Below are 27,952 nucleotides of genomic sequence, written 5' to 3' on the forward strand. Positions count from 1 at the left end.
TGTTATTACGCTTACAGCTAAAAAATATATGACAGTCACTATTAGGACTGTTTACTCTAGTTATAACTTTAACCTTAAAACTACTTGGATTCAACAGAAGGGTACTTGCAATTTAATATTTAGCAAGCTGTTTTCAAAGGGCAATATTATAGTGGGGGAACGTAGTTACACATAGAGCCAGATAATGGTAGTGCACTAGTGTACTACCTAACGTTTGCCACCACATAAAAAACCTTTCAGTCTGTACCTTAACAGCACCTCAGCTACAAGAGTCTAGCTTAAGGAGTATATTTACCTAATCTGCTAAAATCAGTACACCTTTGGCTAACAAAAAATGAAGAAAACAAGTATCCGGTTCCAAAAGTGATGTACACAAAGCACAATACTGCATTTCTATTCTGACACTGAATCACATGAAAAGATCAAACTACTATATGAATGAACACAAGATACAAAAAATATTGCAGTAATAAGGGCAAACATAAGATAATATCGCAAATAGTGGCAGTATATTGCAGCCACATATTGACAATATAAGTTTGTTCCTCTATCACTGTAAAACAAATAGCCAATTGTAACAGGTGATGTAGCTTATTAATTAAAGTGCTACAAATATTCAGCACATTGTATTTTGGCTGAGACATATGATGCAAGAAAGGTACTAAGTTATTCATAAGTACACACCATTAGCAAATACCTATAAATACAAGAAAATACTTTTCAGTCAGTATTTCAACAACTATACTAGCCCAGCTTAAAATGCATATATTCCTAATTGGTTAGAAATAAGTTACTTTTGGCTAACAATTAATAAATTTAAGAAAACAAGTATCCGGTTCTAGAGTAATGTACACCTAGCACAATACTGTTTTTCTAATGCAACACTGAGTCACACGAAGAGACAAAACTACTGCATGAGAGAACAGAAGATACTCAAAATATTGCAGTAAGGGGAAAACGAAAGACAATATTACAAACAGTAGCACAATATTGCGGCTACATATTTACAATACTAGTCTGTCCCTCTACCACTAAAATACAAATAACCATAGGCAATAGGTGATGCAGCTTATTAATCTAATAGCAAATAATATACAGTATAATCAGACTGGCTAAGACATTAGGTGCATGAAATGTACTAAGTTACCCTCAAATACACAGTATTTATATTTGTATCTGGTGCAATGAATAATAGATGTATGACTAGCTAGTATAAATAAATCTAAAGTATACGGCTTCACTTATACTGCATATAAATCCTCAGAGAACCTATAACAACTTATGGTGATAATATACCCACAAAACTGGGGAATTAAGGTGATCCAAGTAGATACATATTAGCTATTTGAATACTTTTAGACATATCCAGAACAATATAGATTCATATTCTGCCATATGAAATCACATCTATTCTGAATATCTACATCAACTATACTCTACAATAAAATTGAATAGAAGTGATACTTACTATTCAGATGGTAGTTTACAACTGCACTTGGTAGATATATATCTGAGGTCACTGAACACCACTTACACTTATCTAAATCCAATAAGTAGAAACCAACAATTTATTTCAACAGCCAAACTTATGTGTATTTGACACAGAAAGATTTACTTTTGGTTATTAGGAATATTACTGAATTAAGAGGTCTCATTTATAACTCCCTACCTAAACAACTTCCTCCTAAGCACCTTTTACACATCAAAGGCTTACAGAGGATTAAGGAAGTGGCCCACCACTATTAGGTTGTTTTTAATTGAGTGTTTTATTTTAATAAAATTTAATAAAAGTTAAATTTTAAATTCCCAATTTCTCCACTATAAGTCCAGGCACAGAGTGCTATATGTGCAGTCTTTTAGAGAGGTCTCTTCCTCTCTGTTGGTTGAATACGATGAATTGGGTTGTACATGTCAGGAAATATTTAATCTGATATCTTTTACGACAATCAGGATGTTGAAATGTCGTGCCAGTGTGCATGCTGTTGCAAGTTACACAACTAATGCATTTGTAGCATCCAATTTTTCTCTTCAGCCAGGTTTGTTTCTCATTTTTTAAAGGGATATCAGTCTTAACTAGAAGATCTCTTAGACTCCTACCCCTACGATATGCCAGTCGTGGTGCTGCCCATTCAGTGAATGGTAGTGTGGGATCACTCTGGAGAATCTTCCATTCCTCCTTTATTGCTTTGGCAATCTGGTGTTGGTCTGGATTATACGTGGTCACAAACGTGAGTTGACGATTTGGTGTAGTACTTGTGGTACTTTGTTCTTGTTGGGCTAGGAGAGCCGATTCACGTTGTTGCTCTAAGTTCTTTTTATTGTACCCACGTTGAAGGAATCTTTGTGTCATTTCTGACATCTGTGTCTGCATCAGATCTATGTTTGTGTTGTTTCTTATCACCCTTTGGTATTGCGCTTTAGGAATGTTCCGTATGAGTGCAGGCTGGTGGCAACTTCTGGCATGTAGTAGTGTGTTACGGTCTGTCTTCTTCCGAAACAATGTGGTACCCAGCTTATTGGACGTTTTGAACACCCTGACGTCTAGAAAATCAACTGTGACATTGTTGACCGAGTGTTGAAATTTAATAGTGCTATCCATCCCGTTTAAGGTAAGGATCCAGTCGTTCAGGGCCTGTTCGCCATCACGCCATATCAAGAAGACGTCGTCTATATACCGACAATAGTATAGAATGGCATCCATTTCGTACACCTTCATTTGTATGGACTCATAGTCCGCCATAAACAGGTTGGCCAACGATGGTGCCATGTTTGACCCCATCGCGGTCCCTTCAATTTGTAAGTAAAAAGTGTTCTCGAACCGGAAAAAGTTGTTCTCCAAGCATATCTTTAGGAGATCCACCAGAACATCCTCTGGGGGTCCCACATAAGGACTCTTTCGTAGATGGTTGACCACGGCTGCAATCCCCAATTTATGGGGAATTACCGTGTACAGACTGCAGACATCCATCAGTTGGTTGTAAATCATCTATTTGGGTAATGGATCGAATGAAGGCATTTGAGTCTTGTGTGTACGATTTCATTCTTTTAACCATTGACTGCAGATGAAAGTCCAAAAACTCAGCGAGTGGTTGGAGGAGTGATCCCCTCGCTGAAACGATAGGCCTTCCTGGGGGGTGTGTGGGATCCTTATGGATTTTTGGTAGCGTATAGATAATGGGTGTTATAGGATAGTCTCTTTTCAGAAATTTATGTTCCTGTATGGTTATAAATCCCATTGCACACCACCTATCCAGTTTTTCATCTATATGTCTTTTCAATTGATGAGTGGGATCCGTTTGAAGGGTCCTATAGGTCTTTCTATCCGTTAGTTGTCCCAAAAGTTCTGATCTATATTGTTGCACATCCATCACGACCACCGCCCCGCCCTTATCTGCCGGGCGTATTATGATGGTCGTGTCTTCTGCTAATGTCTTTAATGCCTGTCTCTCTTCCTTAGACAAATTATCCACTCTCCGCCTGTTGGGGATTTCTTTGGAGACATGACTCAGATAGTTCGTGTATGCAGTAATGGATGGGTTTTGCGACTTTGGGTCAAATGTTCCAGGTGTTCGGAAGGGTGTTATTTCACTATTATCTGTCTGATAGTACTCCTTGAGTCTCAGATTCCTCCCAAATTTTTGAATGTCGATATAAGTGTCAAATGAATTAGACTTCATTGTCGGAACATAGGATAAACCTTTATTCAATAGGGAGTTTTCTGGCTGTGAAAGCGGTCTCGAACTGATATTAAATACATTATTAATCATCTCCTCTGTATTGGAGGGCGGCGTGACATGCCCCCCCCTCCTCGTGTGTGGCCTGTGCCTCGTCCTAAAAAACGAGCCGAAGAAGTGTTAGATGGAGTGTATGAGGTGCCTCTATTATTCGCTCCCCTCATGTTGTCCCACTGTAGTCCTCTGTTAGCACCTCTGGATCTTGTGGTGATGCCTCGATATAATGAGTCTCCGGTAGTTGTTGCCACCTCTGGGTCTGAGCTGTCACCCGAGCTGGTATCAACCGTGTTGATGTTTCTTTTCGTGAATCTTCTTTCACGTCTTGATCTGTAGTTCTGTCTCTCATCTGGTGATAACATCCAACGATATACACTCTTATATGTGTAGTCCTGGTGAACTGTTTGGAGTTTTCGATTTTTGAATGCAATAAGTTCTTATTTATATAGCTTGACTTGTTGTGTCAATTTATCCATCCAATCAACGCTCTTATCTGCTCTGAGTGTGTTGAGTTGTTCCGCTTCAAACACTCGGATTTCAGTTCTCACTTCTTGGAGTAGTCGTCCCGCTTCTCTAATCACAAGAAGCATGAGATCAAATGAGCACTTGTTAAGAATTTTGCACCAATTGGTGCAAAATTCAGCATTTGATCTCCCTATAGTGGAGATGTTTTTCACTCTAAACCCTCGTGGCAGTAATCTCTTTTTATGGTAGTCAGAAAGATATATACCATGGAGGTTGAGATCTATCTCACGTTGTTTCAATTTCGCCAATGTATTATACAGAGACTGACATGACTCTTCCACCTGTTGTTCTTCAATGGAGCCAAATCTGATGGCCTCTGCATCTTCGTCCGTGAATGTAAAGATGTCCTCATGTCTCTCTTCCATATTCTCACTCTGAGTTACATCAGGTGTTTCCATGTTATCCGTATTGAGTTCAGTCATATTGATAGAAGTTGAGGCACAAATATTGAAAAGAAGGGAAATGATTTGAGCTGATTCAGCAAAACTGTGGGTGCATTGTACCGTAGGAGCATAGGTAAAAGTTTGTAATTGGTATATGCACTCTCACCACCAGACCGCAACTTGCCAGGGTGCTGTAGCCAGGTATTTTAGAAAATGAAAAGATGAAAGCACTCACTGGACTATGGACAACAGTGTCAATAAAATATCCTTTATTGTGACGTTTCGGGACCAACAGCGTCCCTTCTTCTGACAAGCAACAAGTGAAAACAGACAAACATTTAAAGGCCCCTAAACCACTCCCCATAGTGACCTACCAATCAAAATGTGCCGTGTGCAAAGGTAAGTGAGCCGTGTGCAAAACCGGCATTCATCTCAGTGTTAAAGACTCAAATACAACTAAATATTGTGAAAAGTGTACATAGAATCATGCCTATCTATATATAATAATATCACAGTGTGTGTGTGGTGTTAATTTCTCAAAAACTGTATCCGATCATATACATGCTCAATCCTTTACATAGTGCGTTAATCCTAGAAGAAAAGAAAACAAAACAAAAACCTGATAGGCGTAGAACGCACACCCCTGTTGTGTGATAGGCTCAGCACATATGACTCACAGGCCCACACCTTCCAAAGCATCACAAGCCAACTGCGAGAGCAAAACATGTAAACAACTGACCTGATTGGCTACTTGTGACCGAACAGACTCACTGTCAATAGCGGTGCCGGAACCACTGATCTAGTGGTTGTCATGGTTCCCACAACAAACAGGTCTCACTGCTGCATAACAGGACATCCACACTAGCCCTGCACACTTCTACTTGTCAACGCTCCAAGTCCCTGTGCAGCACAAACCATATGCCGATGAACCGGCATTACTCACAGCTTAAACACCACGCCGCGATCCCCATTGCCTAATACCGCGGTTGCTATGGCAACCCGTATACAAAGCACAAACCGATTGTGGCTGTGTGTTGTGCCTACTAGCCACAACACCCATGACAACAAAACGGCATTACTCACATCTCAAGCCGCCGTCATCCTAATGTCACGGTTACTATGGTAACCTGTATGAAACACCTCGAATGTGGCTGTCTATTGTGCCAACTAAGTACATGATCTGGTACTAAGAACCACCCTCTAAAAGAGGATGGCTAGGTTAATCTCCAAATATCCAATTGGAAAAAGGGGGAAAAAAAGAGAGCTTTGTGCTTGTATATTTGTAACATGCATATCTGTCTAATAGTGTATAATATCTTACCCAATTAAGTATCCACGTCAGAATACACGTCTGCTCTTATAGTCCACATCAAAAGGCCAAAAAGAAAACAACAGCAAATGCCTATTCAAAGGACCAATCAGAGTCAAAGTGTGGCATGATTCTACCAGTCATCTGCCAACAGATGGTGCTTGCCGCCAGATCAACCCATTCTGAACCACATACACAATGAACAATAATACTAAAAAATTAGAAAAATAAATAATTACAATAATGCTACTCAATCGTGTAATATAAATCAAAACCACTCACCACCTAAATATCAAACCCTCTGCAGAAACGTCAGGGTTGAACCTACCCCACTCAGGGGCTTCATCACAAACTCCTAATGTAAAAGAACTTACCACCTATAGTGAAAATAAATGTGTATAAATCTATACACAAATTATTAGAGAATAACAATATTAGTCAGGGTATATCCATATATATCATAAACTAACCAAAAGCAAACCACAATCTTACATTACCATATAGAATAACCTGCCAATCATATCCAGACATCCAAAGTGATAGACATAAAACACCATTCGTTAATTACAACAACTATTATCAAATCCATTGAGCATGTATAGAAAGCATACCAGTCACAGACATAACCAATACATGAAAGTGTGACAAGTGTAATAACGCAAGATTAAAAACAAATAAAAACATAGCACACCTCAAATATTAACATATTCACAATTAAACATATATCGGATGGAAATCATGGTACACCATATCTGGTATAATAAGGTAAAGAAATTTCAACTCCAAAAAGGAAAAGTAACTCAAGAGTGGGAAGTAGACTCTCATTATTAGCGATACATACAGTGTCGCCTGCCCACACGGGCATGGAATCAATGAATCAGTGGACTCTCACACCACAAATCAATTATAGAAAGTTCTGCCACCCCGTCTGTATATTTAAACCTCTTGGGGACAATGTGCATAATTCATGAATCCAGCGTGCTTCTTTTCTCAGAAGGATCTTGGCTCGGTTTCCTCCTCTTCGTAGGGCTGGCACGTGATCAATAATTCTGAAGCGTAAGTCGCTCACAGTGTGTCCTGCTTCAAGGAAGTGGGGATCGCGGCGTGGTGTTTAAGCTGTGAGTAATGCCGGTTCATCGGCATATGGTTTGTGCTGCACAGGGACTTGGAGCGTTGACAAGTAGAAGTGTGCAGGGCTAGTGTGGATGTCCTGTTATGCAGCAGTGAGACCTGTTTGTTGTGGGAACCATGACAACCACTAGATCAGTGGTTCCGGCACCGCTATTGACAGTGAGTCTGTTCGGTCACAAGTAGCCAATCAGGTCAGTTGTTTACATGTTTTGCTCTCGCAGTTGGCTTGTGATGCTTTGGAAGGTGTGGGCCTGTGAGTCATATGTGCTGAGCCTATCACACAACAGGGGTGTGCGTTCTATGCCTATCAGGTTTTTGTTTTGTTTTCTTTTCTACTAGGATTAACGCACTATGTAAAGGATTGAGCATGTATATGATCGGATACAGTTTTTGAGAAATTAACACCACACACCCACTGTGATATTATTATATATAGATAGGCATGATTCTATGTACACTTTTCACAATATTTAGTTGTATTTGAGTCTTTAACACTGAGATGAATGCCGGTTTTGCACACGGCTCACTTACCTTTGCACACGGCACATTTTGATTGGTAGGTCACTATGGGGAGTGGTTTAGGGGCCTTTAAATGTTTGTCTGTTTTCACTTGTTGCTTGTCAGAAGAAGGGACGCTGTTGGTCCCGAAACGTCACAATAAAGGATATTTTATTGACACTGTTGTCCATAGTCCAGTGAGTGCTTTCATCTTTTCATTTTCTAAAATACCTGGCTACAGCACCCTGGCAAGTTGCGGTCTGGTGGTGAGAGTGCATATACCAATTACAAACTTTTATATATATATATATATACACATATACACACACACACACACATCTCTTTAGAGATGTATATGTATCTATATCACTGTTAAAGCCCTTCGCTTATAAAAAAAAATTGTGCAATTTTTATTAGATAGTGCTATTAGGAGTGAAACTATACTTTGTAATGTATTTTTGATGCGTTTTGTGACACTTAAAGGGACAGTCAACCCAAAAATTACTTTAACTTATTTAGATTAGTTAAATAACAATCTTTACAGTAAACTGTAGCCAAATTTTCCTCTAAATAAACTTTGGCAGAAAATACACTTACTGATGTCATCTGGCTTTTTTGAAATGGCCGCCTGACCCCTCCTCCTCTGACGTTTACCAAAAGCTTGCACTAACAGGATACTGTCCTTTCTTCTCGTCCCTGCGCGCTCCTGCAATTTCAGCTCTCTAGCAGCTGTTCATACCCAGCACTCACTGCCTCTCATCCATGCTGTGCGCTGTGTGTTACAGAGAATGAGAGGCAGTGAGTGCCGGGCAGGCGGCAATGTGATGGTCTGTGCCCCTGTTTTAATATTGCTTTAATACTCCAATTAGATTATAGTGAAATATTTTATAAAAGCAGCTTCCGTTTGCCCCAACATTGAGGTGCCTGTGAATAAGTCCCGCCTTGTATGCCTAACTACTGTTTGTCTTTGCGCTCCTCTCCTTTATTGCCCTGAAGTGCCCTCTCTCACCCTTCATAGGATACGCTCGCTCTGTCATTCCTCCATACTTCTAGAAAGCTAATTCTGTTGGGCTGCTGTCATCAGATTTTCCCTTCTCATAGTGATCACGGTTTCTCCCTTACTGAGCATCTCGCTGCCCTGGCTGCTGTCTGTGATCTCAATGAGTGATTTTACAACCTATGTTTCTACTCTGGATTTGGTGCGCATTATTCTCACCATGTACCCATCATTACAGCTTTTGTCACTAAATCCAGAGTAGAAACTTAGGTTGTGAAATCGCTCATTGAGATCACAGACAGCAGCCAGGGCAGCGAGATAGCGCTCAGGCTCAGTTAGGTGTCCTGGCAAAGATTATTGCAAAGCTGCATAACAATCAAGGGGGATCATACTGGTGGAAGGGTCATTATTTTCTATAAGTTTTGCTATTGACCTCTCTCACCATCCCGCTAGGGCAAATATATGTCAATAAAAGACATTGCGCTAAAGCTAGAGCAAGAGGATTCTTACTGAGATAAATAAATGCAGTAGATGCCCTAGCAGTGTGCCGGGAGTGATAATTCACCCTATTATGTTTCAATGCACATTGATAGAATGATCGGGAATTCGGTGTTGAAATCAAATTATATTTAATAATAATTATAATTTCTTCACCACATTCATACTCTTGATCCTCTTGATCTAGCTTTAGCGCAATGTCTTTTGTTCATACCTCTAGATCTTTCGAAAAATATATTCTCTGTCTGTCTGGTTTATGAAATTTGAGACACACACACACATATATATGTGTGGATTAAAATAGTATGATATATCTACAATAACATATCCATGCTATAAAACAGCCTGAGTTAATTTTATATGAAGAGACACAAAAATACATCTATTAATTAAAATGTTTTGGAAATATTTAAATAGTGAGGTTATTTCATTTTTCAGAGCTAAACCAGACAAATGAAGCAGAAACCTAATCCTGGCATTCCTTTGCAGTCTTGAACCGTAAATGTGCACTAAATGATGCTAGAGGTAGCCACCCCTTGTAGAAGCCCAGCGCTGCTGGTGTGGACGGGGCTTAGAGCTCACTATTTCCCACGAGGAGGACACCTCTTGTATCACTTCATGCTCTTATTCACCGTGTCTCATACACAGTCACACCATATAAGTGCCAGTGCTAAGATGGTTTCACATAGGAAAGTTTCAGTCTACGGTACATATATCTATACCCAGATAGTTTAACTATAGAAAAAACGTGTATAATAAATAGAGTATGAATGTGGTGAAGAAATTATAATTATTATTAAATATAATTTGATTTCAACACCGAATTCCCGATCATTCTATCAATGTGCATTGAAACATAATAGGGTGAATTATCACTCCCGGCACACTGCTAGGGCATCTACTGCATTTATTTATCTCAGTAAGAATCCTCTTGCTCTAGCGCAATGTCTTTTATTGACATATATTTGCCCTAGCGGGATGGTGAGAGAGGTCAATAGCAAAACTTATAGAAAATAATGACCCTTCCACCAGTATGATCCCCCTTGATTGTTATGCAGCTTTGCAATAATCTTTGCCAGGACACCTAACTGAGCCTGAGCGCTATCTCGCTGCCCTGGCTGCTGTCTGTGATCTCAATGAGCGATTTCACAACCTAAGTTTCTACTCTGGATTTAGTGACAAAAGCTGTAATGATGGGTACATGGTGAGAATAATGTGCACCAAATCCAGAGTAGAAACATAGGTTGTAAAATCACTCATTGAGATCACAGACAGCAGCCAGGGCAGCGAGATGCTCAGTAAGGGAGAAACCGTGATCACAATGAGAAGGGAAAATCTGATGACAGCAGCCCAACAGAATTAGCTTTCTAGAAGTATGGAGGAATGACAGAGCGAGCGTATCCTATGAAGGGTGAGAGAGGGCACTTCAGGGCAATAAAGGAGAGGAGCGCAAAGACAAACAGTAGCTAGGCATACAAGGCGGGACTTATTCAAATGCACCTCAATGTTGGGGCAAACGGAAGCTGCTTTTATAAAATATTTCACTATAATCTAATTGGAGTATTAAAGCAATATTAAAACAGGGGCACAGACCATCACATTGCCGCCTGCCCGGCACTCACTGCCTCTCATTCTCTGTAACACACAGCGCACAGCATGGATGAGAGGCAGTGAGTGCTGGGTATGAACAGCTGCTAGAGAGCTGAAATTGCAGGAGCGCGCAGGGACGAGAAGAAAGGACAGTATCCTGTTAGTGCAAGCTTTTGGTAAACGTCAGAGGAGGAGGGGTCAGGCGGCCATTTCAAAAAAGCCAGATGACATCAGTAAGTGTATTTTCTGCCAAAGTTTATTTAGAGGAAAATTTGGCTACAGTTTACTGTAAAGATTGTTATTTAACTAATCTAAATAAGTTAAAGTAATTTTTGGGTTGACTGTCCCTTTAAGTTTTGCGAAACAGTAATTAGAGCTCTGAAGTTGTGGTAATGATTCTAGCTTAAATCAAGTCTTAATACGAACGGTAAGCCCATGAGCGCAAACCCTCACAATATACACCTTATCACTTGGGCGCAAACATAATCTATCCATAAATTTTTGAAAAAAATATATGGACTTTAAACTATAATTTTTACTGTGTAAAAAGACAAAACAAGTTTGCATCGTACTTTTCATTATGTCACAATCTTCAAATTCTTTGAGAATATATATTCTCAAAAAACGGACACTTAAAAGTCACATCCACCTGGATAAGTTCCAGAGATGGATAGTATCTGTATGAGCCATATATGTCCATGATCCTTATCTTTATTACCTTTTCTCAAATATCCCTTTTTTTTGCAACTATACTTGGGGCTAGAATTCTCAAATAAGGTTAATAAAATCCGCCCCATTTGGCACAAATATTCACATTTTGGCCATTGCAAGCTATAACCCCTTAATGGCCAAGGCTTAATTCAAGTGAAAATTGTGCCCATAAGACACAATAACAAAGTCCTATAACACTGCTATATATATTCATCCTTCTGAATATTGCTCTAATTTGATATTCATGATACACATGTTTAATGCCACTCTGTTGCAATATACTGGCGATACACTGCAAGCCATAGCAATCATATTTGCAACATTACATTTGTATCTTGCCATTCCAATTAATGGTACTGCCATAAGGTTCAATTTTTAATTTTTAGTTTTTTATTTATAACTATCTTATTTTTAATCATTCTTTATATATACAATATGATTGTATATAATTTGAGTGCACGCTATTTCTTTGACACTATGAAAGTTGTTGCTTCATTCAGCTGACATACTATTGTAAATTTTGGCATCTTTTGGTACTCAGAATTGTATATGATTACCATAGTTACCGTTTCTATGCCGACCGGATGTAGCAACATTTGTCAACGTATTTCTATCACAAATTTTCTTGGCACTTATTATAATGCGGCACATTTTTGCTACAATAAGTCCCACAAATTAGTATGTCACTTTAACACGTTTGAAAGTGTAGAGTACACTATTTCATTATTAATTTCATGTTTGGTTTGTTGAATCCGTAAACCGGAAGTGAGGTAATACAACTTCCGGTTCCGGATAGCACTGTGGAACGCAATATGCGTTCCAAACTCGAAAAATTGGCGCACTTTTCCTTTGGAGAGACACTAAGGTTGATATGATGTAATTGATATGTAACACTATAAATGAGTTGAATTTTGTTTGTTTTGCATGCTGATGAAGGGGTTGTGAACCCCGAAAACGTTCCATTAAATTGTTTTTTTTTGTGGAAAAGTCCTGAGAGTGCATTCTTTTGCTTTCTATATATATATATATATATATATATATATATATATATATATATATATATATATATATATATATATATATATATATATATATATAAATATATATATATATATATATATATATATATATATATATAAATATATATATATATATATATATATATATATATAAAACACACAGAGAAAACCCAGCACTCACTTACAAGCTCTCAGCTAAGATTTAAAAGCAAAAATGGAAAGGTTAGTCACCGCATCTGGCCAAATGGGACAAGCTCAGGTACCACGTCAAGGTCCTTTCCAATACCTGAGACCCTAAAACAGCCACACAATGCAAGCTTTCAAATCCAAACAAACTGAAAACAAGGGAAGGGTGCACAGGAATATGTAACCACCCTAGACATATACAAAACACGGAAGGGAACTGCACTCTCATACCGGACTGGGTACACATCCCATGACCCTGCAACATGCTTAGCCCTGGGTGCCACTGGCACTCACAGGAAGCTGTGCTGTCCCCAGAGCCACAAGCAGTTAACCCCAGACAGGTTGAGAGCTTGTAAATGAGTGCTGGGTTTTCTGTGTGTGTTATATTAATTTGTTTTGCAATTTTCCCTATGGTTCTTGCACACAGACCTGTCTGGGGTTAACTGCTTGTGGCTCTGGGGACAGCACAGCTTCCTGTGAGTGCCAGTGGCACCCAGGGCTAAGCATGTTGCAGGGTCATAGGATGTGTACCCGGACCGGTATGAGAGTGCAGTTCCCTTCCGTGTTATATATATATAGCAGGTATTGGCAGGTGCACTCTCACTAACACTTTAGTTCCAAATGCCAGGGTGCTAGAATATGGTGTAGAATATGGAAATCAGGAGACAGCACTCACTGGTCTTGACAATACTGGATTTATTCAGTGATGTTTCGGGGAATATACCCCTTCATCAGGTCTGATGAAGGGGTGTATTCCCTGAAACGTCACTGAATAAATAAAACTGAATAAATAAAATAAAACAGAATTTATGCTTACCTGATAAATTACTTTCTCCAACGGTGTGTCCGGTCCACGGCGTCATCCTTACTTGTGGGAATATCTCTTCCCTAACAGGAAATGGCAAAGAGTCCCAGCAAAGCTGGCCATATAGTCCCTCCTAGGCTCCGCCCACCCCAGTCATTCAACCGACGGACAGGAGGAAAAATATAGGAGAAACCATATGGTACCGTGGTGACTGTAGTTAGAGAAAATAATTCATCAGACCTGATTAAAAAAACCAGGGCGGGCCGTGGGCCGGACACACCGTTGGAGAAAGTAATTTATCAGGTAAGCATAAATTCTGTTTTCTCCAACATTGGTGTGTCCGGTCCACGGCGTCATCCTTACTTGTGGGAACCAATACCAAAGCTTTAGGACACGGATGAAGGGAGGGAGCAAATCAGGTTACCTAAACGGAAGGCACCACGGCTTGCAAAACCTTTCTCCCAAAAATAGCCTCCGAAGAAGCAAAAGCATCAAATTTGTAAAATTTGGCAAAAGTGTGCAGTGAAGACCAAGTCGCTGCCTTACATATCTGGTCAACAGAAGCCTCGTTCTTGAAGGCCCATGTGGAAGCCACAGCCCTAGTGGAGTGAGCTGTGATTCTGTCAGGAGGCTGCCGTCCGGCAGTCTCATAAGCCAATCGGATGATGCTTTTAAGCCAAAGGAAAGAGAGGTAGAAGTTGCTTTTTGACCTCTCCTTTTACCAGAATAGACGACAAACAGAGAAGATGTTTGTCTGAACTCTTTTGTAGCTTCTAAGTAGAATTTTAGAGCACGGACTACATCTAAATTGTGTAGCAAACGTTCCTTCTTTGAAACTGGTTTCGGACACAAAGAAGGTACAACTATCTCCTGGTTAATATTCTTGTTGGAAGCAACCTTAGGAAGAAAACCAGGCTTAGTACGCAAAACAACCTTATCTGAATGGAACACCAGATAGGGCGGAGTACACTGCAGAGCAGATAACTCTGAAACTCTTCTAGCAGAAGAAATAGCAACCAAAAACAAAACTTTCCAAGATAATAACTTAATATCTATGGAATGTAGAGGTTCAAACGGAACCCCTTGAAAAACTAGATTTAGACTCCAGGGAGGAGTCAAAGGTCTGTAAACAGGCTTGATCCTAACCAGAGCCTGAACAAATGCTTGAACATCTGGCACAGCTGCCAGTCGTTTGTGTAGTAAGACAGATAGAGCAGAAAGCTGTCCCTTTAGAGAACTCGCAGATAATCCTTTATCCAAACCTTCTTGCAGAAAGGAAAGAATCTTAAGAATTTTTATCTTATTCCATGGGAATCCCTTGGATTCACACCAACAGATATATCTTTTCCATATTTTATGGTAAATCTTTCTAGTTACCGGTTTTCTGGCCTGAACCAGAGTATCTATCACAGAATCTGAAAACCCACGCTTTGATAGAATCAAGCGTTCAATCTCCAAGCCGTCAGCTGGAGGGAGACCAGATTTGGATGTTCGAATGGACACTGAACAAGAAGGTCCTGTCTCAAAGGTAGCTTCCATGGTGGAACCGATGACATATTCACCAGGTCTGCATACCAAGTCCTGCGTGGCCACGCAGGAGCTATCAAGATCACCGAGGCCCTCTCCTGCTTGATCCTGGCTACCAGCCTGGGAATGAGAGGAAACGGTGGAAACACATAAGCTAGGTTGAAGGTCCAAGGTGCTACTAGTGCATCCACTAGAGTCGCCTTGGGATCCCTGGATCTGGACCCGTAGCAAGGAACCTTGAAGTTCTGACGAGACGCCATCAGATCCATGTCTGGAATGCCCCATAATTGAGTCAACTGGGCAAAGATCTCCGGGTGGAGTTCCCACTCCCCCGGATGGAATGTCTGACGACTCAGATAATCCGCTTCCCAGTTTTCCACACCTGGGATGTGGATCGCAGATAGATGGCAGGAGTGATCCTCCGCCCATTGTATTATTTTGGTCACTTCTTTCATTGCTAGGGAACTCCTTGTTTCCCCCCTGATGATTGATATATGCAACAGTCGTCATGTTGTCTGATTGAAATCTTATGAATCTGGCCTTTGCAAGCTGAGGCCAAGCCCTGAGAGCATTGAATATCGCTCTTAGTTCCAGAATGTTTATCGGGAGAAGAGATTCTTCCCGAGACCATAGTCCCTGAGCTTTCAGGGATTCCCAGACCGCGCCCCAGCCCACTAAACTGGCGTCGGTCGTGACAATGACCCACTCTGGTCTGCGGAAGCTCATTCCCTGGGATAGATGGTCCAGGGTCAGCCACCAACGGAGTGAATCTCTGGTCTTCTGATCTACTTGAATCACTGGAGACAAGTCTGTATAGTCCCCATTCCACTGTTTGAGCATGCACAGTTGTAATGGTCTCAGATGAATTCGTGCAAAAGGAACTATGTCCATTGCTGCAACCATCAACCCTACTACTTCCATGCACTGAGCTATGGAAGGACGTGGAACAGAGTGAAGAACTTGACAAGTGCTTAGAAGTTTTGACTTTCTGACATCTGTCAGAAAAATCCTCATTTCTAAGGAATCTATTATTGTTCCCAAGAAGGGAACTCTTGTTGACGGAGACAGAGAACTTTTTTCTATGTTCACCTTCCATCCGTGAGATCTGAGAAAGGCCAGAACGATGTCTGTATGAGCCTTTGCTCTTGAAAGGGACGACGCCTGTATTAGAATGTCATCCAAGTACGGTACTACTGCAATGCCCCTCGGTCTTAGAACCGCTAGAAGGGACCCGAGTACCTTTGTGAAAATCCTTGGAGCAGTGGCTAACCCGAATGGGAGGGCCACAAACTGGTAATGTTTGTCCAGAAAGGCGAACCTTAGGAACTGATGATGTTCTTTGTGGATAGGAATATGTAAGTACGCATCCTTTAGATCCACGGTAGTCATAAATTGACCTTCCTGGATAGTGGGTAGAATCGTTCGAATGGTTTCCATTTTGAACGATGGTACCCTGAGAAATTTGTTTAGGATCTTCAAATCCAGAATTGGTCTGAAGGTTCCCTCTTTTTTGGGAACTACGAACAGAATTGAATAAAATCCCATTCCTTGTTCCGTCATTGGAACCGGGTGTATCACTCCCATCTTTAACAGGTCTTCTACACAATGTAAGAACGCCTGTCTCTTTATTTGGTTTAAGGATAAGTGAGACATGTGGAACCTTCCCCTTGGGGGTAGTTCCCTGAATTCCAGAAGATAACCCTGAGAAACTATTTCTAGTGCCCAGGGATCCTGAACATCTCTTGCCCAAGCCTGAGCAAAGAGAGAGAGTCTGCCCCCTACTAGATCCGGTCCCGGATCGGGGGCTACTCCTTCATGCTGTTTTGATAGCAGCAGCAGGCTTCTTGGCCTGCTTACCCTTGTTCCAGCCTTGCATAGGTTTCCAGGCTGGTTTGGGCTGTGAGGCATTACCCTCTTGCTTAGAGGATGCAGAATTAGAGGCCGGTCCGTTCCTGAAATTGCGAAAGGAACGAAAATTAGACTTATTCTTGGCCTTGAAAGGCCTATCTTGTGGAAGGGCGTGGCCCTTTCCCCCAGTGATGTCTGAGATAATCTCTTTCAATTCTGGCCCAAAGAGAGTTTTACCTTTGAAAGGGATGTTAAGCAATTTTGTCTTGGATGATACATCTGCTGACCAAGACTTTAGCCAAAGCGCTCTGCGCGCCACAATTGCAAACCCTGAATTTTTCGCCGCTAATCTAGCTAATTGCAAAGCGGCATCTAAAATAAAGGAGTTGGCCAACTTAAGTGCGTGAACTCTGTCCATAACCTCCTCATATGGAGTCTCTCTACTGAGCGACTTTTCTAGTTCCTCGAACCAGAACCACGCTGCTGTAGTGACAGGAACAATGCACGAAATGGGTTGTAGAAGGTAACCTTGCTGTACAAAAATCTTTTTAAGCAAACCTTCCAATTTTTTATCCATAGTATCTTTGAAAGCACAACTATCCTCGATAGGAATAGTAGTTTGCTTGTTTAGAGTAGAAACTGCCCCCTCGACCTTAGGAACTGTCTGCCATAAGTTCTTTCTGGGGTCGACCATAGGAAATAATTTCTTAAATATAGGGGGGGGGAACAAAAGGTATGCCGGGCTTCTCCCACTCCTTATTCACTATGTCCGCCACCCGCTTGGGTATAGGAAAAGCGTCGGGGTGCACCGGAACCTCTAGAAACTTGTCCATCTTGCATAATTTCTCTGGAATGACCAAGTTGTCACAATCATCCAGAGTAGATAACACCTCCTTAAGCAGTGCGCGGAGATGTTCTAATTTAAATTTAAATGTCACAACGTCAGGTTCAGCTTGTTGAGAAATTTTTCCTGAATCTGAAATTTCCCCATCTGACAAAACCTCCCTCATGGCCACTTCAGATTGGTGTGAGGGTATGACAGAACAATTATCATCAGCGCCCTCCTGCTCTTCAGTGTTTAAAACAGAGCAATCACGCTTTCTTTGATATGCAGGCATTATGGATAAAATATTTGCTATGGAGTTATCCATTACAGCCGTCAATTGTTGCATGGTAATAAGCATTGGCGCGCTAGATGTACTAGGGGCCTCCTGCGTGGGCAAAACTGGTGTAGACACAGTAGGAGATGATGTAGTATCATGTCTACTCCCCTCATCTGAGGAATCATCTTGGGCAATTTCATTATCTGTGGCAGTACTGTCCTTACTTTGTTTGGACGCTATGGCACAATTATCACACAATTTTGAATGGGGAGACACATTGGCTTTCATACATATAGAACATAGCTTATCCGAAGGCACAGACATGTTAAACAGGCTTAAACTTGTCAATAAAGCACAAAAACCGTTTTAAAACAAAACCGTTACTGTCTCTTTAAATTTTAAACAGAACACACTTTATTACTGAATATGTGAAAAAGTATGAAGGAATTGTTCAAAATTTACCAAAATTTCACCACAGTGTCTTAAAGCATTAACAGTATTGCATACCAATTTTCAGAGCTTTAACCCTTAAAATAACGGAACCGGAGCCGTTTACAAATTTAACCCCTATACAGTCCCAGCTACAGCCTTTGCTGTGACCTAACCAAGCCCAGAGGGGAATACGATACCAAATGACGCCTTCTAGAAACTTTTCCAACCACTTTCAGGTCCTCACACATGCATCTGCACGTCTTGCTCTCAAAAACAACTGCGCAGTAATGGCGCGAAAATGAGGCTCAGCCTACAACTGGGAAGGCCCTCCCTGACTGGAAAAGGTGTCTAACATAGTGCCTGACGTTAAAAAACGTTCCCCAAGTATGTAAGTGTGAATTATCAGCATAAACATGTATAAAATGTCCAAATAAAGAAATCGATTTAGCCCATAAAAGTGTCTACCAGTTTTATAGCCCATATTAAGCCCTTTATTCTGTTTGAAACTAAGAAAATGGCTTACCGGTCCCCATGAGGGGAAATGACAGCCTTCCAGCATTACACAGTCTTGTTAGAAATATGGCTAGTCATACCTTAAGCAGAAAAGTCTGCTAACTGTTTCCCCCAACTGAAGTTACTTCATCTCAACAGTCCTATGTGGAAACAGCAATCGATTTTAGTTACTGTCTGCTAAAATCATCTTCCTCTCACAAACAGAAATCTTCATCCTTTTCTGCTTCAGAGTAAATAGTACATACCAGCACTATTTTAAAATAACAAACTCTTGATAGTAGAATAAAAAAAACTACATTTAAACACCACATACTCTTAACCATCTCCGTGGAGATGTTGCCTGTGCAACGGCAAAGAGAATGACTGGGGTGGGCGGAGCCTAGGAGGGACTATATGGCCAGCTTTGCTGGGACTCTTTGCCATTTCCTGTTGGGGAAGAGAATATCCCACAAGTAAGGATGATGCCGTGGACCGGACACACCAATGTTGGAGAAATCCAGTATTGTCAAGACCAGTGAGTGCTGTCTCCTGATATATATATATATATATTTTATTATTTAATATTCTTTTCTTAAGGTTTCGCAGAAATTCCAACAGCAATGAAAGACATTACTAGAATCAAAATTACAATATAGCTGTACAATATATATTGGGAAAGATAGAGTGATCAGCAATTGTCATGTCACAGGAATAACACAGTCATAGAAACAATTTGCAAAGCAAACAAATAGCCTAATATCTAAATAAAAGTTAAATCAATAAAAGAACAAGGCATATATTATAAGGGAACTTAAGGAATGTGGTAACTACTGGTCCAGCCATTCATGGACCTTCTAGAAAGTTAGAACTGTGTCAGATGGTAGTTACAGCATAGGCCACTTTTGGGCCTTTTGAAAAACTTCTAAATTCAAATCTAGTGAAACTAAATATATGAATTGTAGGTACTCAAGGTGCACGGTATATCATAGTGTCACTACTAAGTTAGAGAAGACCGAAAGGATAACATTGCATAAATATAATTATCAGATATTGCTCTGGAAAGACTAAAGGCAAAGTCAGATCATGTATGTATTACCAAAGAGGGCAATAGAGTGAGCATACTTCATGTCATAATTATAAGCCAGGTGACAAAGTGGATTAAGGGCAGAAACCAAATATGAATGTGGGTTAATTATAAAAGAATTCAGTGCATGAGGATGGGCAAGCTGTTCTCTATGGTTTCAAACATACATTTTCATTTATTTAGTGATGTTTTAGGGACAAACCAATGGTCTGAGAAAGGGGAGTATGTCCTTGAAACATCACTAAGTAAATGGCAATTTATGCTTGAAGTCCAGTGAGTGTGGTCCTCCTTTCAATATACAGTAGATATACACACACACACACACACACACACACACACACAAAGGGGTCAAAATATCTCAAATGAAGAGCAAGAGAAGGGAAATGTAAATTACACAAGCACATGTTTTGATCAAAATGTGGAAATAAAACTGCATTTGAATATTTATTTCGGGGTAGTAATTACCTTAATATTATATAATGGGGCATAGTAGATCTTTTTGTCACTTATTATTGTAACCTTATTCCATCTAAATACAAGGTATTGTGTGAATGACGACTGGTTTCTAACAATTTCATCCTGGATGTAGTGGGAGAATAGCAACATACATACATTATTATCATCATCATCATCATCAGGTATTTGTAGAGCGCCAACAGATTCCGCAGCGCTGTAAACATAGTCAGTATACAGGATAGCTTTTACAGGGATCAAGTGGGTAGAGGGCCCTGCCGAGAGTTTCACTGTTGTAGTCGGCTCTTATGAAGGCGATCTGCAAACAGCTGGGCTCATAGGCTTACATTCTAAGGGGTTCAAGGGTAAAGCAATGGAGTTAGGAAAGGTTAGTGTTGGTTGTAAGCATCCCTGAATAGTAGAGTTTTTAGGGAGCGCTTGAAGCTGTTAAAACTAGGTTGAGAGTCTTGTAAAGCGAGGCAGGGAGTTCCACAAGATGGGGGCCAGTCTGGAAAAGTCCTGTAAATGGGAATGTGAGGAAGTAACAAGAGAGGAGGAGATCCTGAGCTGATCGAAGGGGACGGGAGGGAGAGTATCTGGACACAAGTTCTGAATGTAGGGGGGAGCAGTGCAGTTGAGAGCTTTGTATGTCAGAGTGAGGATTGTGTGTTTAATCCTAGAGGCAAGAGGAAGCCAGTGAAGGGATTGGCAGAGAGGCACAGCAGATGAAGATCGACGAGTAAGGAAGATGAGCCTGGCAGAGGCATTCATTATGGATTGTAAAGGAGCTATGCAGCAGCTAGGTAGACCATACATATACTGTCTCCTAAACAAGACTGTGTGAACCAGATTTGTGCACTTAAATATTTTCACATACTGTATGAATTATTTATATATTCTTTTGTATGCTTTAATATTATGTATTCAATTTAGTAACCAGAGACACGTTGTAAGCGCCACACTTATAACACTAGATTTGTTGTCCATCCATTGTAAAAACAAAACAATACAGAAAGCTTTAATTGACTGAATAATTACTAAAACAAAGAAAAGAGCCACAAAAATAATACCCATCTATGTAAAGATTATCGACTCTCATCATTAGCCAACACAGACAGTGGTTTTGAGGTATTAATACTTACTGGTTGAGTACAAAAGAGTTGTAACATCTTAGGTAAGGTTTTCCACTGTCCAAAAGATACAAAAAGCTGAAAGAAAAATATATTACTTAGTAAGCTCTTTCACATTACAGTCTTCTTTAAAAAGAGACATTAAACTGCTGAGTACAACTACAACTGAATGGTTACTACTGCCTATGCTATTGTGTTCCCCCTGTTCTTACAGCTGTCTTTGAAGTAATTATCTTATTTTAACCCCAAATACATATTAGCTAGTGAAGCTCTGCATCTTCACACTGGGAGCCGCCATCTTGGAGCTTATATTTGTTATGCAACTTTTAAACTGTGAAATAAACTGCACATTTTTTACACTTCTGCTCTCTGTTATGCGAGTTAAACTCAAGTGAAAAGTACAGATGCAAAAAAGCAGATCTGTTAAAGTACACCGCTCCTATCACAGGCTGCAACAATGCGTTAACTACAAGATGGCGGCGCCCAGTATAAAATGCAGAGCTTTACCAGCAGGATTCTGTAATGAGTTAAAATAAGAGAACAGCTTTAAAGAGAGTAGCAGGCACAGGAGACAAAACAATAGCATGGTGAGTAGTAACCAACCTACTGTAGTTGTATTCAGCAGTTTAATGCCCCTTTAAAGGGACATAATACTCGTATGTTAAATCACTTGAAAGTAATGCAGCATAACTGTAAAAAGCCGACATTAAAAAAATTATTACCTGAACATCGCTCTAGTCAAATCTAAACTTTCATGATTCAGATACAGCAAGCAATGTACTTCCATTAACAAATGGTGCACAGTCTTTTTATATTTACACTTTTTGTGTCACCAACTCCTACTGAGCATGTGGAAGAATTCACAGAATACACGTATATACATTTGTGATTGGCTGATGGCTATCACATGGTACAGGGGGAGTGGAAATAGACATAACTTTGAAACTTGTCAGAAAAAAACTCTACTAATCATTTAAAGTTCCGACTAAGTGCTATTGCATTGTCTTGTTATCATGCATTTGTTCATTATACAAATCTACTATATTTACTTGTCCTTTAAACTGAATAGGAAAATAACATGTTTGTGCCGGCATATGCCAGATGCACACTCCCTTGCAAGTCCTGGGACTAGCATCTTTTACAGTGGGGTGTGAATACTTAGAACGTTTTGAGGTAAATATCTTCCTTTTTTACATAGAGATGTTCAGGAGATATTTTCTAGTCACCTTTTTACAGCTATGCTGCATCACTTTCAAACGCTTCAACATTTGGGTATCATGTCCCTTTAAGGGACAGTAAGCATGATTTAGAAAAATAGTCAAAAGGTAAAAACATTGCAGAACCCCCCCCATTAACTACTGATTATTTTAATAATTATTTATATTATATCCTAATATGCAATGTTATTTGATTATATACAATTTTAATTTATAAGTGTTTCAGCCACACCTTTGTTAACAGGTGCAGAAAATCTAGCACATATCCATGAAATCCCAATAAGCAAACATTGGCTTAATGACTTTAACAGTGGCACTGTCATAGGATAACACCTTTGCCACAAGTAAGTTTGTGAAATGTCTGCCCTACTAGATCTGCCCCAGTCAACTATAAGTGCTATTATTGTGAAGTGGAAGCGTCTAGGAGAAACAGCAGCCCAGTCACAAAGTGGTAGACCACGCAAACTCAGAGTGTGTTTCTGCTGTGTGCTGAAGCGTGTTGTGCGTAAAAATCACCAATCATCTGTTGCATTATTCACTACATAGTTCCAAACTGCCTCTGGAAGCAACATCAGCACAAAAATTGTGGAACAGTAGCTTGATAAAATGGGTTTCCATTAGGCATGTGCATTTAGAGGTTTCAGATGCAGAAGGCGGCAGATTCTGGCGGCATTTGGCTCTCTTCAGAGCAGGATTTTGTCTTGTCAAACTGCAACATACAAAGATCTGTGCAAATCCAGATCTTAGTGTGTTGTACTTTCACAAGAAGAAAATTTGTCTTCGAAAAGAGCCGAACGCCACGAGCGGTAACCTTCTTCCACATTAGGAGGCATCCGAAACCTCCAAAAACGCATCTTGAATCCATGCTATGATGAATATAAAGGTTGTTTTGAATTTGCTTTGAGCAGATTGATTCTATTTCTGATTTTGCAATGAAGTGGCTTTGGTAAGCTAAGTGCCCTTTCTGAAGATATTAACAGGTGCCGTTTCTATAACTGATATTGTAACTAGTAGTAACAGAACTAACTAAATCAAGAACAAGAGGAGGCCAATATTAAGGGGAGGACCCCATTTAGACTTCTAGATGGATTTCTACCTATTATGAGATTATATTGCAGGTTCTGGTATACAGTTTAATTTGAATTTGAGAAAGATGTTGGCAATGCTGTGAAGTGATTAAAGGGACAGTCTAATCCAAAATAAATGTTCAAGATCCAAATAGGGCATGCAATTTTAAACAACTTTCCAATTTACTTTTATCACCAATTTTCCTTTGTTCTCTTGGTATTCTTAGTTGAAAGCTAAACCTAGGAGGTTCATATGCTAATTTCTTTCATGTAATTAGCAAGAGTCCATGAGCTAGTGACGTATGGGATATACATTCCTACCAGGAGGGGCAAAGTTTCCCAAACCTCAAAATGCCTATAAATACACCCCTCACCACACCCACAATTCAGTTTTACAAACTTTGCCTCCGATGGAGGTGGTGAAGTAAGTTTGTGCTAGATTCTACGTTGATATGCGCTCCGCAGCAAGTTGGAGCCCGGTTTTCCTCTCAGCGTGCAGTGAATGTCAGAGGGATGTGAGGAGTATTGCCTATTTGAATGCAGTGATCTCCTTCTAAGGGGTCTATTTCATAGGTTCTCTGTTATCGGTCGTAGAGATTCATCTCTTACCTCCCTTTTCAGATCGACGATATACTCTTATATATACCATTACCTCTGCTGATTCTCGTTTCAGTACTGGTTTGGCTATCTACTATATGTAGATGAGTGTCCTGGGGTAAGTAAGTCTTATTTTCTGTGACACTCCTAGCTATGGTTGGGCACTTTGTTTATAAAGTTCTAAATATATGTATTCAAACATTTATTTGCCTTGACTCAGAATGTTCAACTTTCCTTATTTTCAGACAGTCAGTTTCATATTTGGGATAATGCATTTTAACATTTTTCTTACCTTAAAATTTGACTTTTTCCCTGTGGGCTGTTAGGCTCGCGGGGGCTGAAAATGCTTCATTTTATTGCGTCATTCTTGGCGCGGACTTTTTTGGCGCAAAAATTCTATTTCCGTTTCCGGCGTCATACGTGTCGCCGGAAGTTGCGTAATTTTTTGACGTTATTTTGCGCCAAAAATGTCGGCGTTCCGGATGTGGCGTCATTTTTGGCGCCAAAAAGCATTTAGGCGCCAAATAATGTGGGCGTCTTATTTGGCGCGAAAAAATATGGGCGTCACTTTTGTCTCCACATTATTTAAGTCTCATTTTTTATTGCTTCTGGTTGCTAGAAGCTTGTTCTTTGGCATTTTTTCCCATTCCTGAAACTGTCATTTAAGGAATTTGATCAATTTTGCTTTATATATATGTTGTTTTTTCTCTTACATATTGCAAGATGTCTCACGTTGCATCTGAGTCAGAAGATACTACAGGAAAATCGCTGTCAAGTGCTGAATCTACCAAAGCTAAGTGTATCTGCTGTAAACTTTTGGTAGCTATTTCTCCAGCTGTTGTTTGTATTGATTGTCATGACAAACTTGTTAAAGCAGATAATATTTCCTTTAGTAAAGTACCATTGCCTGTTGCAGTTCCTTCAACATCTAAGGTGCAGAATGTTCCTGATAATATAAGAGATTTTGTTTCTGAATCCATAAAGAAGGCTATGTCTGTTATTTCTCCTTCTAGTAAACGTAAAAAATCTTTTAAAACTTCTCTCCCTACAGATGAATTTTTAACTGAACATCATCATTCTGATTCTGATGATTCCTCTGGTTCAGAGGATTCTGTCTCAGAGGTTGATACTGATAAATCTTCATATTTATTTAAAATGGAATTTATTCGTTCTTTACTTAAAGAAGTACTAATTGCTTTAGAAATAGAGGATTCTGGTCCTCTTGATACTAAATCTAAACGTTTAAATAAGGTTTTTAAATCTCCTGTAGTTATTCCAGAAGTTTTTCCTGTCCCTGATGCTATTTCTGCAGTAATTTCCAAAGAATGGGATAATTTGGGTAATTCATTTACTCCTTCTAAACGTTTTAAGCAATTATATCCTGTGCCGTCTGACAGACTAGAATTTTGGGACAAGATCCCTAAAGTTGATGGGGCTATTTCTACCCTTGCTAAACGTACTACTATTCCTACGTCAGATGGTACTTCGTTTAAGGATCCTCTAGATAGGAAAATTGAGTCCTTTCTAAGAAAAGCTTATCTGTGTTCAGGTAATCTTCTTAGACCTGCTATATCTTTGGCTGATGTTGCTGCAGCTTCAACTTTTTGGTTGGAAACTTTAGCGCAACAAGTAACACATCGTGATTCTCATGATATTATTATTCTTCTTCAACATGCTAATAATTTTATCTGTGATGCCATTTTTGATATTATCAGAGTTGATGTCAGGTTTATGTCTCTAGCTATTTTAGCTAGAAGAGCTTTATGGCTTAAAACTTGGAATGCTGATATGGCTTCTAAATCAACTTTACTTTCCATTTCTTTCCAGGGTAACAAATTATTTGGTTCTCAGTTGGATTCCATTATTTCAACTGTTACTGGTGGGAAAGGAACTTTTTTACCACAGGATAAAAAATCTAAAGGTAAAAACAGGGCTAATATTCGTTTTCGTTCCTTTCGTTTCAACAAAGAACAAAAGCCTGATCCTTCATCCTCAGGAGCAGTTTCAGTTTGGAGACCATCTCCAGTTTGGAATAAATCCAAGCCAGCTAGAAAGGCAAAGCCTGCTTCTAAGTCCACATGAAGGTGCGGCCCTCATTCCAGCTCAGCTGGTAGGGGGCAGGTTACGTTTTTTCAAGGAAATTTGGATCAATTCTGTTCACAATCTTTGGATTCAGAGCATTGTTTCAGAAGGGTACAGAATTGGTTTCAAGTTGAGACCTCCTGCAAAGAGATTTTTTCTTTCCCGTGTCCCAGTAAATCCAGTAAAAGCTCAAGCATTTCTGAAATGTGTTTCAGATCTAGAGTTGACTGGAGTAATTATGCCAGTTCCAGTTCCGGAACAGGGGATGGGGTTTTATTCAAATCTCTTCATTGTACCAAAGAAGGAGAATTCTTTCAGACCAGTTCTGGATCTAAAAATATTGAATCGTTATGTAAGGATACCAACGTTCAAGATGGTAACTGTAAGGACTATCTTACCTTTTGTTCAGCAAGGGAATTATATGTCCACAATAGATTTACAGGATGCATATCTGCATATTCCGATTCATCCAGATCATTATCAGTTTCTGAGATTCTCGTTTCTGGACAAGCATTACCAGTTTGTGGCTCTGCCGTTTGGCCTAGCTACAGCTCCAAGAATTTTTACAAAGGTTCTCGGTGCCCTGCTGTCTGTAATCAGAGAACAGGGTATTGTGGTATTTCCTTATTTGGACGATATCTTGGTACTTGCTCAGTCTTTACATTTAGCAGAATCTCATACGAATCGACTTGTGTTGTTTCTTCAAGATCATGGTTGGAGGATCAATTTACCAAAAAGTTCTTTGATTCCTCAGACAAGGGTAACCTTTCTGGGTTTCCAGATGGATTCAGTGTCCATGACTCTGTCTTTAACAGACAAGAGACGTCTAAAGTTGATTACAGCTTGTCGAAACCTTCAGTCATAATCATTCCCTTCGGTAGCCTTATGCATGGAAATTCTAGGTCTTATGACTGCTGCATCGGACGCGATCCCCTTTGCTCGTTTTCACATGCGACCTCTTCAGCTCTGTATGCTGAAGCAATGGTGCAAGGATTACACGAAGATATCTCAATTAATATCTTTAAAACCGATTGTTCGACACTCTCTAACATGGTGGACAGATCACCATTGTTTAATTCAGGGGGCTTCTTTTGTGCTTCCGACCTGGACTGTAATTTCAACAGATGCAAGTCTCACAGGTTGGGGAGCTGTGTGGGGATCTCTGACGGCACAAGGAGTTTGGGAATCTCAGGAGGTGAGATTACCGATCAATATTTTGGAACTCCGTGCAATTTTCAGAGCTCTTCAGTTTTGGCCTCTTCTGAAGAGAGAATCGTTCATTTGTTTTCAGACAATGTCACAACTGTGGCATACATCAATCATCAAGGAGGGACTCACAGTCCTCTGGCTATGAAAGAAGTATCTCGAATTTTGGTTTGGGCGGAATCCAGCTCCTGTCTAATCTCTGCGGTTCATATCCCAGGTGTAGACAATTGGGAAGCGGATTATCTCAGTCGCCAAACGTTGCATCCGGGCGAATGGTCTCTTCACCCAGAGGTATTTCTTCAGATTGTTCAAATGTGGGAACTTCCAGAAA

The 27,952-nt window shown here is 40.0% G+C and overlaps 1 protein-coding gene across 1 annotated transcript in view; it reads right to left on the bottom strand.

Moving 5' to 3' along the window:
• The window catches only part of RNFT1 (ring finger protein, transmembrane 1), a 142,155-nt gene that overhangs the window by 55,191 nt on the left and 59,012 nt on the right, over positions 1–27,952 (bottom strand). The window contains exon 7 of the mRNA XM_053707339.1: positions 21,465–21,530. Within this exon, the coding sequence (XP_053563314.1) occupies positions 21,465–21,530 (66 nt within the window). The remainder of the gene's footprint in view (positions 1–21,464; positions 21,531–27,952) is intronic.

This window comes from Bombina bombina, chromosome 3 (assembly GCF_027579735.1).
Source record: "Bombina bombina isolate aBomBom1 chromosome 3, aBomBom1.pri, whole genome shotgun sequence".
In the NCBI taxonomy this organism is placed as follows: Eukaryota; Metazoa; Chordata; class Amphibia; order Anura; family Bombinatoridae; genus Bombina; species Bombina bombina.